This window comes from Physella acuta, unplaced genomic scaffold (assembly GCF_028476545.2).
Source record: "Physella acuta isolate Inbredline_101_S28 unplaced genomic scaffold, ASM2847654v3 ptg000440l, whole genome shotgun sequence".
Classification (NCBI taxonomy): domain Eukaryota; kingdom Metazoa; phylum Mollusca; class Gastropoda; family Physidae; genus Physella; species Physella acuta.
Genome location: NW_026731959.1, coordinates 38,871 through 55,798, shown reverse-complemented (window position 1 = coordinate 55,798; position 16,928 = coordinate 38,871). Strand labels below are relative to the sequence as shown.

The following is a 16,928-nucleotide window of genomic DNA, read 5'->3' as shown; positions in this document are numbered from 1 at the left end:
CGAAGTCCGTGTATATTTTCTTTAATTGCTTGATCAACAGACATCAATGACCTAGGACTCTCTATGAGATAATGGACCCCCAAACTTTCCCAACCCCGATCTTACATATCAGCCTAACCTCTATGTTTTTACTGTAATTTTACTGTGATCCCTACCAAATGTTCCTATGCTCCCGATATGTGTGTATTATTTATTTACTTGTTAATCTCAATATTACTAAAAAAACAGACTACAGTTTGAAATGTAAACAATATGCGGTTATAAAGCTTGTCTTCACGAACTTACAAATTATCGGGTTGATTATTGTAAGAAAATAATAAGCTATTTGAGTTTCAGTTAAAGAAACATTTTATGGTAGCAAATTCTGAAATAAAACTTTATAAAATCGACATTATCAATACGCGATCCCCCCATCTGTTTTACCTCCACAACCCCCCCCCCCCCCAGTACCTACCCTGTCTCCCGGCGTCGTCACAGACCATCGTGGACATCCGGATATACGACAGAATAAACTGCGACTGGAAGCTGTCGTCACAGCTGCCAACCTTGTCGTCGACGCAGGTTCGATATTCATCCAGGGCGCTGAAACCGATCACGTGATTCAGGTCAACTACGTGATCACCATGCGATAACGTGATGCCGGTAAACCATGTGATCACGTGATGCAGGTCAACCATGAGCCGAAATACTTATTGTTGCCTGGGCTCTGAGCGTGCCATTGATATATGTTTTACATGGTTACAAACAATACTATGTCAATATATACAGTTTCTTTCAGGCATTTATCCCGAGCGAGAGTGCCTTTTCCCCATCTATGTCAGCGTATATATATATATATATATATATATATATATATATATATATATATATATATATATATATATATATATATATATACATATATATATATATATATATATATATATATATATATATATATATATATATATATATATATATATATATATATATATATATATATACAGAAAGAGAAACAGAACAACAACTCACGCGCATCCCGGAGCCAGCAATGTGTTATTGAGGGTCAGTAGAGGATTTTGTAGATCAATATCGAAGGGAAAAATACATGTCTGTATAACCGAGCAGATTTCTTGTATTATGACCTCTTGGCTCTCTGATAAAAAATAAAGTTTTAATTTTGATTTTATTTAAGATGCCAGTTCATAGAATTTAATGTTCTACTTTTTTTTTTTTAATGTTCGAAGGGATCCCCTCAACACATTTAATTTTAGGGTTGGTAAGTAGGTCACCAACCAGTTCTACGGCTCAATAAAACCTGCATGAGCCATAAATAAAAATGAATGCAAATTGAATATTTATTTTTGCAAGTTTCAATATGAAAACCATCGAAAAAGAATTTTTTTTTTTTTTACAGTAAGCTGTACAGTATAAAATGTTGACAATTGAAATTCATTGACAAACCACTTACCGGCCAGAATTACAACGGCGACGAATATCAGGCAAACTTTCAACATGTTGGACGTAAAGGCTGAGCGAATGTAAACTTTCTGCTGGGCCAAAAGTTGTCTGGACTATTCACGTGTGAAACGTTTTATAGGGTTTCCAAAGTTCAGTATAAACAGGTGTTAGATAATGGAACCAATTGCCCGAGTAAAAGGATACTGGATAATTATATGATGACGTGCATCTGTTTAGTTGGAATAAGGTTTGTATGTGGCATCGTTTGTAAGTACAATGATGTAAGTGTAATCTGTATTTTGCCCAAACGCTTTGTTTTTCCTTAACATGACAGGTACCCCTTAGGGCTGGGTTGATTCTGGGTTTGGAGTCGAGCCAGGATTCAAACTCGAGACTTTCTGGTTAGAATGTGTGTGCTCTGTAATCCGAACTATCTGTTCCATCGACTGACCATATTATGATGGGCTTGTTTTTGTCGCATCTGTGGATAATGATGGTGGGGCAAGCAATCATTTGGGCAATAATATAATGAGCTATACAATGATGAAATGTGAACTATTGGTTAAGATTATGTGTTGTTTATAACAGGCTACACCAAGTGTATTGTACATTTTACTTTTTATGTCTAAAAAAAATACGTCCATCGGTTGTTTTGTGTGAGTTGTATTGGTGAATTGTTTACACTGAGTGTTCATCCAGATAGGAAAAGTAAATGGGGTTAGGATTAGACGAATATAAAAGCGTTATAATACCATGTTTTAAATGTCAGAAAATAATAAAATAAAAACAATTTGCCTTCTTTAATAAAATTGTTGGTTTTTCATTGAGATCTGTTACAAAGCTTTTATTAAAGAAACCAAATTTGTTTTATTTTTTTAATTTCAATGGCATACAAAAGCTTGTTATCATTACGTTTTTTAACGTTATATTTTCCACTGTTCAGTCACTCGTTCAAAATGACGTTGACACTACATTGGCTTCGACTATTGATCTTTTCTATCAAAGGATTTTAAGCTATTGTGTAAGTCTTGTTATATCGTATAAACTATTTGGCAATTCATTCTGAAAATATTCGTTACTTCATTCAACAGACAAATACTGTCACATTTCTTGTGTTGTTAAACTTCAAAGTTTAAAAAAAAACAACTAATGTAAGTGGACGCCTAAGTAAAAAAAAATAACCTGCTGGAAACTGATCTATGGCACCCCGTCAAAAGAGCGCACGACAAAAGAGCGCCGACATAAGAGCGCAGACAAAAGAGCGCCGACATAAGAGCGCCGACATAAGAGCGCAGACAAAAGAGCGCCGACATAAGAGTGCAGTCAATTAAAAAAACACATGTTGTATGCTAACGAATATGACATGGTTAACACTTGTTTTAATCAAACAATCGGCGGTACCATAAAACGACATGTGTTTATTTATATATTATGTTTAATATGTTATTAATGCAGTTTGAAAATAGTTCTAACCCAAGTAACATGGAGAAGATCGAATCACAGAAAGGGAAGGTTGTTATATAGGTCGAAGGCTACAGATATCGAAAGGACAGAGCAAATGCTGATGGAAATACGACATAAAGATGCTTCAAGAAATATATTGCTACCGAGGACGGATGAAAATGCTGAACGATGTTGTTCTGACATTATCGAAACACTATCACGCTGCTGATCCGGCTGAAATTGAAGCAGCGAAAGTTGTTTCGGCTATACGAAAACGGGCAGTAGAAGGGGTGGAAAAATCAAGGCAGTTTATACAACCAGCAAAGAGCAGGAATTTCGATGGAAGTAGCACCTCATTTTCCGGCATACGTCGCTTCACAACGTGCAATAGAAAGACAGAGAAAACACAAGCAGCTGCCATACCCAAATCCACAGAACGTTGCAGGGATAACAATTCCTGATAGAATATATATTCTATATATATTATAGATAAAAATTCCTGAACCTCTTCAGACGACAACAAGAGGACAAAATTTCGTCTTTTGGGATTGTGGGACTGACATTTACAAAAGGATGATGTTCGGAACAACGAATAATATCAATCGTCAATACCAGGTTTTAGTTTAAGAAACTGAATAATTCGTTTTTTTAATGAAACAATAAAGAGTTAACAACAAACAATGCCTTCTTATCTGAGTTAATTTTCTTGTTCCTATTTATTAAATATGGTTTTTCGATCTTTAGTTTGCGCTCTTATGTCGGCGCTCTTTTGTCGGCAAATTAGTGCGCTCTTATGTCGGCGCTCTTATGTCGGCGCTCTTTTGTCTGCGCTCTTATGTCGGCGCTCTTTTGTCGTGCGCTCTTTTGACGGGTCACCCTGATCTATAAATGATGACTCTAGTCTTGACGTCACACCACTTAAGAACAACACGTGTCAGCGTTTATCCTGCGTGTCATGAAATGTTTGTTGCGATAACCATCAGCAATCGGTTGAAACTGGAGTCATCCAAACAAGCCATTCAACCTAGACTAGTCGCCGCATATACAGATACGTGAAAAAAACTAAGTTTTTATTGCATTCACATCTAGTGAGAGAAAATATTGTATCATTATGTTAAACTAAAATGTAATATGATTGAAATCTTGAAAACGTAGTTAAACGCTAAAGGTAATATTAACTCTAACTTTTACGATCTTTTCTTCTGGCAATGTGTACATATAAACTAAAATTGTTATGTTATAAGAGATTTTCGACTTTTATTTTAATATTTTAATTGAGATGATAACTGATTATGTCAGTGGCATCGCTCTAAAATAAGAGCCTTCTTCAAATTATCAGGGTAAATAGAATTGCTAAAAAATGCCTTTGGGATTATCCAATTTAATGATATTTCAAAGGGGGATTTGAAACAAAAAAGAGTGATACATTTTTGCATTCACCTAAACAAAGTTATTCGGCTAAAACATGCCTAACGTATGTACAAAATAATTAAGGTAATCTAAACAACATCTATTCTTCTCTCAACTGTAGCTGTCTCGACGGTCGGTCTATTAGATATTATAAAATCTCTCGTGCGTTTTTATTTAGTACATGTGTCTATTAAGGCTGGATTTGATCGTATTGCACTTAATTAAAACTGGGACGTATTTGATGGTCATAGTACTTTCGAAAATTAAGCAAAAAATGTAAAACAAAATGTGGTTTCTTTCTTGTTTTCACTTGGTAACAAAGACGTACTGCATTCAGTGGCGGAACAAGAAAAAAAGGGCCACCCCGCAAAAAAATGTTTAGGCCTCTTCCCATATATATATATATATATATATATATATATATATATATATATATATATATATATATATATATATATATATGTTCGGGTTTTGAAACAAGCAGGGGGGGGGGGGGGCACGCCATTTAGGGGCCCACAGCCGACCATAATAAATTTTTAATGGTTAAAAAAATGATTTTCTTGCATTTTTAACTTGATGTTTGTTTTGTAAAAAGATTACAATAGCTGCGGTTGGATTATCTTTATTCTATAGACACCACCCCACGCTCTAGTATATTCTTTTTCTTTCTCCTACAATTAAACTTATCAAAGATAAGTAAACGTTCAAACCACTTCCACGACTTATTTCCCTTTTTTAAATAGTCAAATAGGGGTGCTCATAAGCTTCTTTTAATAGATTTGCACTAAACAAATTAAAAAGTAATTACTTCTCTTTATTATTTTTTTTTATAAAGTACGTACTAAAGAATGACATTGTATGAAAAGGAAATGATATTAAAATTAATAAATAAATACAAAAAAAAACCATAAAAAATAAACATAGCACGAGACACCATTACTTATACAAAGCTTTCATGTTTTATATTCTTTTGACCGACTAGGGGTTTGGAAGTGTGAAAGCAGAAATAAAATAAACTAGAGTTTTTAAAACAGACTAATGTACTTAGACACATAACATGTTGGATTAATTTTTATTAATTGAAAAAAAATACAGTTTTTTTTTTCAAAACTTGAACAGCAATGAGAATCCTATGTTCGTATTTTGTGTTTGTATTTAAATATATATATATATATATTTAAATACAAACACAAAATACGAACATAGGATTCTCATTGCTGTTCAAGTTTTGAAAAAAAAAACTGTATTTTTTTTTTATTATTTATATATATATATATATATATATGTATATATATATATATATATATATATATATATATATATATATATATATATATATATATATATATATATATATACATGTATATATATATATATATATGTATATATATGTATATGTATATATATATATATATATACATATATATATATATATATATATAAATATAGGGGGGGGCTAAAAATATTTTTGCGGCGTGGCCCTATTTTTTCTAGTTCCGCCACTGAATGGTGTCTCGTGTTATGTTTATTTTTGTTTTTTGTATTTATATTATTAATTTTAAATACATTTCCTTTTTATACATTTATACATTGTCATTCTTTAGTACGTACTTTATAAAAAAAGATAATTAAGAGAAATAATTGCTTAATTAATAATTAATTTTTAATTTGTTTAGTACGAATCTATTAAAAGGAGCTTATGAGCACTATTTTTAAAAAAAGGGAAATAAGTCTTGGAAGTGGTTTGAACGTTTGCTTATCTATGATAAGTTTGATTGTAGGAGAAAGAGGACTCGGCTTTCACAATGGTTTAAAAACAAAGGGAAAAAGAATATACAACAGCGTGTGACGGTGTCTATAGAATAAAGATAATCTAACCGCAGCTACGGTAATCTTTTTTACAAAATATCCATCAAGTCAAAAATGCCAGAAAATTCAAAACAATTTTTAACCATAACAATTTTATTATGGTCGGCTGTGGGCCCCTAAGTGGCGTGCCATCCCCCCCCCCCCCCCCCGCATTGCGGGGTCTGGCGGCACTGTAGTTCCGCCCGTGATTGCATTGCAATAGGCTAACCTTAATTATAATGAAATATCACACATATTTGTATTAAATTAGTCTAATAGTAGTAGAAGCAAAAGCTACGAAACAAAATGACAAAATTAAATATGTATAACAAAATAATATAAGTTAACAATGGTTATTTATTTGTTTACTGAAACGTATTCCCTAATCTAATTATGTCTCTTTTTTTAAGGATCCTGCATTAACAGCTTTTATAACAAAACAAATAATATAAATTTGAAAAATATTAAATTGAATATTTTAAGAATCAATATTTTTTACAGGTAATTTGAAAGCTTTTTTTTTTTAAATGTGTTTTATGTATGACAAAAAGGAGCGGTGGCATCTGGTCTAACTTCTTGGGAGCCATTGTATCTAGTACATAATATAAATACACCAGAGTTTCTTCCAGGCGAAGCCCCCCTCCCCCCGAAGAAAGTCTACCACCCCCTCCCCCCCCCCCCCGAACGTAAAGAAATGTATATAAAAAATATATACTTTTAACAGTGTCCGGACCCCCCCCCCCCGAAGAAAGTCTACCGCCCCCCCCCCCCCCTTCTGAAAATTTCAGGTGCACCCCCCCCCCCCCTCCACCCGGAGAAAAAAGTCTGGAAGAAACACTGAAATACACGTGCCGCATCGCTTTTGTTTAGTTTTATTGCTATATTAACCCAAGTCTTTTGAATGTGGCAAACAATGTCAACTGTGTTGTGTAATACGTAAATTGTCACTAAATAGAAAACATCAGTAAACATAATAATCAAAAGCTTAGTGCAGTAGAAATCGCAGTGGCGCGGATTTAAATGTTTAAATGTGCTCTAGTTCTAAAAAAAAGCATGCGCACTATGTGTATATTTTAATGTATGGTTGTTGTGGAAAAAAATAAAATGCATCATAAAAACATGATTTAGACTCATGAAAAAGCAAAACCACTAAAGAACATGACTATATTTTAAAAAGAATACTCGTTCGTGATTTGAATTAGTTTTATTTATAATCCTTTTTTATTCAATGTGCAATTTTCAATGTAAATTCAGAAAAATGTAAATTCGAAAAACATGATTTAATATGTCTTCATTACTTATAAATGCATTTATTTTCTATACTGGTTTTATCAATCACTTAACCGGGGTGTTTCTGTATTGACGTCTTAATGGATTGTCAGTCAAAGACACTTAAAATTACCAATGTGTCTGGAATTTAACCCTGGTTTTTAACGAAATGACGGGAGGTGGGTTGTCAAAACGCGATGCCTGTAATGCAAAATTATTCAGCATATTGCGAATAGATTGTGAAGTTTAGCCGGTTGTATAGATGCACTCTGTTCATGAATAAAACCACCAACAAATAAAACAAATTAGGACAAATTAAAAAAAACAACTAAAAACTCAACTGCTTATATCCAACTATGTACACATGTTGCCCCGTTCAACAAAATATATCAAAATAATATTCAATCACTTTTGCCGTTATTAATCAATAGTATGTGTGTGATGCCATAATTACAATAATAGTTACTGAAACAATCGTAATGCTTGAAAGGAGGAAAGGATCATTGCAACTTTGTACAATTGTAAGTTGGAAATCGTTCTACCAAAATCTCGTTTTGTTAGAACTGGTTGAAAATATAATTGTCTCTAGATCAACGAATCTGCTTTGCCTTATCAACGTGCAAAGTTTGTGTCAGGTGCTAGACATTCGAAATAAACAGTTGCATGCGCCGAAAACTTTACCAGAAACTTTAAACTCATGCTATAACTTATAAAAGCTGTTGATGTAAGATCTAGGAGGCCTCTACAGAAATATTTCTTAGGGTGAGGTTTACTTGGCGAAAATTATCCAATACTAATATAAGATTGTTGACGCTTCTGTGACATTGGATATATGCAGCCTATTCATTTCCCTGTAATATCAAATAATACAAAATTTAGTTCAACCTTAGGGTTAAATTTCTATATTTCTACGTAAGCTTAAAATAGTTTACCTACATCAACGAAAAAAATAATAAAATAATAAACACAAAGATATAGGTTTATGATTGCTTTATTTTTTTAAAACTTATTTTTGTGAATTACTAAATAAGTTAAAAGTATTTTCTATGTTGGAAATCTGAAAATAATGAGAAAATATAAATACATATTATTATATACATATTATTACATATTTCTAATAATTCATAAAAAATACTATCAAAGTAGGCTTTTAAATATATTTGTTAATGAATTTCGAGTTTGTGACTGCTAACCCAAAATTCTGGAGCTTGTATTAAAAGCTTCATTATGTTAAGTTCCTAAACCCACTCATTTCCAGAGGGTACTTCATTTACTTTTTAGACAGTAAAGGCGGCTGAGCTTAGCGTAATTCACCTTATACAATTATGAGCTGAGTGTGACTGAAAAACGTCAACTCTACTTCATCTGCCCCTTATACGACACGTTTGAAAATGGTAACTTATTTTAGAATGTAAAAAAATCTTCAGTCTTGAACTAATGTACGCCTGCTTACTTTACAGATATTTTATTTATGATTGTTCTATATTGTAGTGAAAAACGAGGATCGTGCACATCTGTAGCGTCACAAGGTGGGGGTGGGGGTTGCAGTCCGCACCAGGTGACAGTATTTAGAGGGTGACATCAAATAAATGTCCATATATTGTGTTAAACTTTTAAAATAATGAAAAAGTATGGGAAGGGGTAGCACCAAAGTGAGCATGCTGAATTATTCGCACCTGGTGGCACCCGACCTTGGTATGCCAATCGAGAACATATTTTAAAATTGTGACACTTTTCGCCTCCACCACCACAAAAAAACAATATCAACTTATATACAATCTCCCTGGTTTATAATTATTTCGAAATGTTCTTACATCTTCATCGCCCCTGCCCCTAATCAACCCTTATAGCCCCCCTTGCTCCTCCAGTGTAACAAAAAATACCCTCCCTCTCAAAATGTACAACTCATATTGTGATTTATAACATACATCAGGGAATCATTTTGTATTTAAAAAATCTGTATGGTCTAGATTCCAAAATAATTGATGTTCGCATTTTGTTTTACGGGGAAACATAACTGAGTTACACGGCGAATACATTCATTTGCATAGCTTTGACAAAAATTAAGATAAATAATGTCTACGCCAGCATTATAAACTAAACTACAACACATTTTCAAAATCAACGCAAACTCCGAACATTTTACCTAAAATGTACATACCTCACGACAAATAGAACCTATTTTCAATCAAATGTATTGTGCTTTGCTCTTTACTTACCATTTATTGCTGCTAGACTACAGTGGCAGACCCACATTCGACGGAATGCAGTATCCCGTAGCCGCAGTACTCCCAAGCTATTCTGGACAAGAACTCTTCAACAGGCTGACCACAGTCTTCTCGTACAGCATCCCTGAAGCATTGCTGGGCGCCTACAATGTTGCTGGCGTACACAAACAGATGTACATATTATGTACATTCGACATGTTTACATGAAATTACCTTCGAGTACATAATTTTATAAATATTAGGTTCACACCTATTCAAAGACATGTATTTCAGGCTTAGTTGTATTTCAAGAAAAAAATATAACGCTAAATTGTATTCAATTAGATTCATTCAAAGCTAGAAAAATATATTACTTAGAAATTTGAATTTTAGGATCTAAGAAATTTAAAACTAACATTATCTGGATCAATTTTTGTTTTATAAAAAGACAATAATCATATTTAAATACAAGCGAAAATGAAATAAGCGTAAGCTTTTACCTGTACGTAAGTCAATGAGAGAATAGATCGACTAGTGTGTAAAGTGAGTTTTGCTTAAGAGCTCGGCTGCTTTTGAACCCGGGTTCAAGTCAGCTTACTGTCCTCGAGTCCACTAAGCTCTGATGGGTACCTAACTCACGTACGGTAAAGCAAAGGCGGCTGGACAAAGTGCTGACCACACTATCCTTTCATATGCACAGGACCCTTTAACAGGTGAACTCTACTTCACCTGCCCATGTGTCATGGGGGCAATCGGAAAGGATGATGAAATTTCAAATTGGAATTAAGATTTTAAAGTAACATCAAGCATTGTATTTTTTTGTTTCTATTTTAGCTAAACATGCCAGTCAACTAAATTAAACTAATTCGTGACAATGTTTGTATCTTACCCGCATAAAACATTAACATTCGTCTCGGTATAGTGCGGGTACACATTTCGATAGCAGCATCTGCTGAGGCCGTGAAGCACATTAGGCGCCTTCTCCGGGTCAGAAAGGCAGTGGAGCTGGTCAATGGCTGGACATACAAGGTGACAGTGTCAAATGCGGTCGTTATTAAAGCAAAGAATTTAAAATTTTCTTACAATTGGATATTAGACAACAAATTATGTTAAAATCGTCAAACAGTATGGTGAGGTTGGTCGGAATGTGGGGTAGGGGAATAACAGACAATCGAATGCAGTGTTTCTTCCAGACTTTTTTCTCAGGGGGCACTTGAAATTTTCAGGGGAGGTGGGGGGGGGGGGGCGGTAGACTTTCTTCGGGGGGGGTGGGCGAAACTCTGATCGGATGTCTCCCGTTAAAAATATTTTTTTTCATTATACTTTTTTATGTTTATTGTAACACCTCATCTTTACATATGCAGCGGCAATTAAAATAGAAGAATAATAGTAGATACATTATTTCTATAGGGCTGGTAAGTAGGTCACCAACCAGATCTATGGCTCATGCAGGTTTTATTGAGCCGTAGAACTGGTTGGTGACCTACTTACCAGCCCTATACCATCAATGAACATCAATTCAGCTGATCCCCATGCCAAAGCCAGGGAAGAACTGAAGATAATGAAAAGGGTGAATGTTTGTATTTCATAACCAGTCCATTTCTTAGTGTTCACTCCTCAAGTTGTGAATTGTGTCGCTACTCTGTTATCGTCCGGGTTGTGTTTGTTTTTGTACGGGTATAAAAGGTTGTGTGACAGCGTAGCTAGGTTGCCTCATTCACTATGTCTATGCTACCAGGTTAGTGTAGTTGAGGTCTGTGTATAGAAGCCAATGTGGTGTAGGATTTAGCGTTTTACCTCCGTGTTACGTATCTAGAGTAGGCTGTGTTTGTGAAGATAGTGCTGGTAACTATTACGCTTTCTATTAGTGCTGTAACGAGACTTTGTTTTATTTAGTCTTGTGTTTTCGTAACATGTTAAGAAATCGGCTGTAAAGATCATGGTTACTAAAACGAAAACTCTCGAGTTCGAACTCCCGGTCAGATAAAGATCAATTGCTGGGGACAACTCTTCAAGGAGAGACAACTCTAAAATCAAACAACTGCTGCCTTGTAATTTATTCTTGGTTTATTCTTTCTTAATTATAAAATTTGAGGCCATTTATTACAATGCAACAAAGTGATAAGTGTCAGTAGCTTGTAGACTCCGATTTCAGCCTGCTTTTTTTTCGGTTCCACAACTAGAACAAGTCAGCAGTTGTTTTATTTTGACGCTTTCTCTTTTAGATTGGTTGTTGTCCTCAGATATCGCGCCTCATCTACCCGGGGTTCGAATTGGCGACTTCTCCATGAGCTTTACCGGCCCGACCTAGCCGCCACCCTAACGTTTCAGTACAATGTTATCACTATACATTTTTAAAAATCTGTTATGACATCTGTATTTCTGAAGCTAATGTATAAATACGGGACCCTTACCCTCTCTCCCCTCCCTCACCCCCCCCCCCCTCCCTCAACCCAAAAAAAAACCCTACCTTGTATTCCGGCGTGGCTGCACACCATCGCTGCCATCCTTAAATTCGCCCGAGTCTCCTCAGTCTGGTAGTCGTAGTCACACCTGCCTATGTTGGTGTCGACACAGGTTCGATACTCACCCAGCAAGCTGAAATCAATCACGTGATGCAGGTCAGAACTGGAATGTGTATTACCTGCCCATGCTCATAGCATGGCATAGTAAAGTACGTAAAGTGCCCTTTCAAATCTGCCGGCCAATGTGGCTAGTGAAGTTCAGCTGTTTCTGTGACCTCGGCAATATGAGGCGATAGTTTGGTCAGCACTATAATTTAGTTTGAAATGATTTTAAACTTAGGGGAGGTAACTAAGAGGAAGCTGCTTTCACGGGGGGTGGGGGAGGGGGTGTAGGGTAGGGATTGGGGGAATGGAGGGTGGGGGTAGTATCGTTCTTAACGACCTATTGATAGTGTTTTAAAGCAAATATTTTCAGTGGCAGCATTGGTACTGGCGAATTCACAAATTATGAATTACTAAAAAGTAGAAAATAAAACAACTAAATAGCGGCGTATGATATGCCGCGGGTCGGTTCGTATGGTTTAAAACTATAAAAATATAAGCAGGGTTTCTTTCAAGCATATCTTTTGGAACGGACAGCGCCTATCTTTAAGCACGGCCATCGTGCCTCCTCCCCCAACATATATATATATATATATATATATATATATATATATATATATATATATATATATATATATATATATATATATATATATATATAAATATATATGCTTACATATAAACTTAATAATAATTTTATTTAAAAAATAAACTGTCAAAAGAAGTAACGATAACTCACGCGCATCCCGGAGCAAGCAATGTGTTATTGAGGGTCGGTAGAGGATTGTGCCGATCAATAACAAAGGGAAGTGGACACATCTGTTCAATCGAGCAGGTTTGCCGTTTGATCACGTGGCTCTCTGGTTAACAAAGAAGTAACAGAATCTTAATTTTTGTTTTAGATACATTTTTTTCAATGTATTGTAAACTTAAAATTACTTTAGACACTGAACAGAGAATAACAGTTATTTATTTTAAATTATTGTCTAAGAAATTGTCAACAGTGAAGATAGGGCGCTTATAGTGGTGCGGAATTTCAGTAGGCAGCTTACTAATTTATAAGTTCCCGCAATTTCGATCACCCGTTTCGATCTATGACGACGGACAGACAGAAATACAGAGGAAGCAAGTTAAATAAAAGCTTGTAAAAACAGCAGCTAACTGACATTAAAGTAAATACGTTTACACAATAGTGCTGAGAATAAGAAAAACAAATTAAAATTATAAATAAAGTAAAATTTATTAGAGATTTCAAGATGAAATCCATCAACAATGTGAACATTTTTAAAGATGACACAAAAAAGTAAAAAAAAAACGTTTAACGGTTGAAAAGCACTGAAATATTATCAAAAGTCTAGTTAAATACAACAGAAAATATATTTAAAAATACGAGCTTAAAACCACAGAAAAAAGTACGAAATGTTTGAAAATAATTAAAATCACCGACCGGCCAGTGTTACAACAGCGATGAATACCAGGCAAACTTTCAACATGTTGGAAGTAAAGGCTGAGCAAATGTAAACTTTCTGCTGGGCCAAAAGTTGTCTTGACTATTCACGTGTGATACGTTTTATAGGGTTTTCAAAGTTCAGTGTAAGCAGGTGCTAGATAATGGAACCAATTGCCCGAGTAAAAGGATACGGGATTATTATATGATGACGTGCATCTGTTTAGTGGAAATAAAGTTTTTATGTAGCATTATTTGTAAATTTATAAGTGCATTGACATAAGTGTAGTCAGAACTTTGCCAAACCGATTTTATTTTTTTCTAACTCGAATCAGGCATTCAAGTCATTAACCAATAGAGCGTGCTGGACACAAGTCATGCACGCAATAGAGCTAGGTGGACACAAGTTATGTACGCAATAGAGCTAGGTGGACACAAGTCATGTACACAATATAGCTAGGTGGACACAAGTTAGGTACACAATATAGCTAGGTGGACACAAGTTAGGTACGTTATAGAGCTAGGTGGACACAAGTTAGGTACACAATATAGCTAGGTGGACACAAGTTAGGTACACAATAGAGCTAAGTGGACACAAGTTAGGTACACAATATAGCTAGGTGGACACAAGTCATGTACGCAATAGAGCTAGGTGGACACAAGTTAGGTACGCAATAGAGCTAGGTGGACACAAGTTAGGTACGCAATAGAGCTAGGTGGACACAAGTCATGTACGCAATAGAGCTAGGTGGACACAAGTTATGTACGCAATAGAGCTAGGTGGACACAAGTCATGTACGCAATAGAGCTAGGTGGACACAAGTTAGGTACGCAATAGAGCTAGGTGGACACAAGTCATGTACGCAATAGAGCTAGGTGGACACAAGTTAGGTACGCAATAGAGCTAGGTGGACACAAGTTAGGTACGCAATAGAGCTAGGTGGACACAAGTCATGTACGCAATAGAGCTAGGTGGACACAAGTCATGTACGCAATAGAGCTAGGTGGACACAAGTCATGTACGCAATAGAGCTAGGTGGACACAAGTTATGTACGCAATAGAGCTAGGTGGACACAAGTCATGTACGCAATAGAGCTAGGTGGACACAAGTTAGGTACGCAATAGAGCTAGGTGGACACAAGTTATGTACGCAATAGAGCTAGGTGGACACAAGTCATGTACGCAATAGAGCTAGGTGGACACAAGTTAGGTACGCAATATAGCTAGGTGGACACAAGTTAGGTACGCAATAGAGCTAGGTGGACACAAGTTAGGTACGAAATAAGCTAGGTGGACACAAGTTAGGTACGAAATAAGCTAGGTGGACACAAGTTAGGTACGAAATAAGCTAGGTGGACACAAGTTAGGTACGAAATAAGCTAGGTGGACACAAGTTAGGTACGCAATAGAGCTAGGTGGACACAAGTTAGGTACGAAATAAGCTAGGTGGACACAAGTTAGGTACGCAATAGAGCTAGGTGGACACAAGTTAGGTACGCAATAGAGCTAGGTGGACACAAGTTAGGTACGAAATAAGCTAGGTGGACACAAGTTAGGTACGCAATAGAGCTAGGTGGACACAAGTTAGGTACACAATATAGCTAGGTGGACACAAGTTAGGTACGTTATAGAGCTAGGTGGACACAAGTTAGGTACACAATAGAGCTAGGTGGACACAAGTTAGGTACGTTATAGAGCTAGGTGGACACAAGTTAGGTACACAATAGAGCTAGGTGGACACAAGTCATGTACACAATATAGCTAGGTGGACACAAGTTAGGTACACAATATAGCTAGGTGGACACAAGTTAGGTACGTTATAGAGCTAGGTGGACACAAGTTAGGTACACAATATAGCTAGGTGGACACAAGTTAGGTACACAATAGAGCTAAGTGGACACAAGTTAGGTACACAATATAGCTAGGTGGACACAAGTTAGGTACGTTATAGAGCTAGGTGGACACAAGTTAGGTACGCAATAGAGCTAGGTGGAAACAAGTCAGGTACTGAATGAAGCTGGGTGGACTCAAGTCTGGTACCGAATAAAGTTGGATGGACACAAGTCAGGTACCCAATACAGCTGGGTTGACACAATTTAGTTTACCGTCAGTTCTGGGTTCGGACTCAAGACTATATGGTTAGACGTGGTATACACTATCCTCCAAACAATTTGTTCCATCTCCTAACCATAGGATCAGCATTGTGTTTTTTCGCACGTGTGGTTAATGATGGTGTCCTATCAAACAATCGGATCATAATTTAATGAGGTGTGAAGTGATGAAATATGAACTGTTGGGTCCGAAATTATGTTGCTTGTTACAGACTTTAACCCATTGTACTGTGAATGTTACTTCTTATGTTAGAAAAAGTCTGGCCAACTGTTTTGTGTGAGGTGAATCGTTCGCACAGAATGTTAAGCCCAGATAGCACGAGTAAATGGAGGATATAAAGATAAGAAAATTGGAAGATACTCTGAGGATAATTGGCATATACGTATTACAATATTACACCAGTAGAGCTACAGCCTTTAAAATGTAGGTTAGTCTAGCTACGGAATATAAAAAAAAGTAAGTTACTATGTCTATTTAATGTAACATGTTATTTTTGTCTAACTAGGCGTGGGCATTTTTCGCATTTGGGCAAGTGTCCATTCGTGAAATTTGCATATGGGGAAACGGATTATTAGGGCAGGTGTCTTTTGGGAAAACTTCCGGCTCTATATTTAATTAATCTAAAGACACAAAATACAAACAACCATTTTATTTGATTGTTTTTGTGGGGCTTTTGCACCCTGTCGAAAGGTATGAAGCTATAATTTAACATTAATTTGGCATTAATTTGACATTGATTTGACATTATCTTGACATTAATTTGACATTATGTTGACATTAATTTGACATTAATTGACATTAATAACAGCCCTAATCATCAGTGGTGACGAATGGTACATTTCAAACAGCGCCTGCATATTTTTTGACAACATAAACTGTCGATATGATCAATGAACGGACTGTGTTTATGGCGTATGGCAAAATACAGGAAATGTGCAGAATAACTTGTAATCTTAACACACAACTGAAACCGATTCTATCATGATTGATATTAAAATTACTTTAGTGCCAAATGAAAACATGTAATAAGCGCAAACAATATTTCTTTTTTAAATGTTAATTAATTAAAAATATTTTTTTCTCTTGTGTTCGTTTTGTTTAGCTTTTGATTATGATTTTTGGTTCTCATCATCTTTTGTATTTCCTCAAACATACCTATATATGAGGGTTATTTTCTAGTGGTT

At 35.6% G+C, this 16,928-nt stretch overlaps 1 protein-coding gene across 1 annotated transcript; it reads right to left on the bottom strand.

Annotated features, from left to right (window-relative positions):
* Window positions 1–9,633: 9,633 nt before the first annotated feature.
* On the bottom strand, window positions 9,634–12,206 carry LOC131943080 (uncharacterized). The gene is made up of 3 exons (XM_059303091.1): window positions 12,088–12,206; window positions 10,507–10,633; window positions 9,634–9,792 (listed from the first exon to the last, which is right to left on the bottom strand). Exons 1-3 carry the CDS (start codon window positions 12,122–12,124, stop codon window positions 9,642–9,644), a joined length of 315 nt encoding a protein of 104 aa, XP_059159074.1. The 5' UTR covers window positions 12,125–12,206; the 3' UTR covers window positions 9,634–9,641.
* Between the last annotated feature and the right edge of the window lie 4,722 nt (window positions 12,207–16,928).

Coding starts and splice junctions, on each gene's coding strand:
- LOC131943080 (XM_059303091.1), bottom strand. CDS start 12,124: ATGGCAGCGATGGTGTGCAGCCACGCCGGAATACAAG. Junction 10,634..12,087: donor CAGCCACGCCGGAATACAAG/GTAGGGTTTTTT, acceptor TTGTATGTCCAG/CCATTGACCAGCTCCACTGC. Junction 9,793..10,506: donor AATGTTAATGTTTTATGCGG/GTAAGATACAAA, acceptor TGTGTACGCCAG/CAACATTGTAGGCGCCCAGC.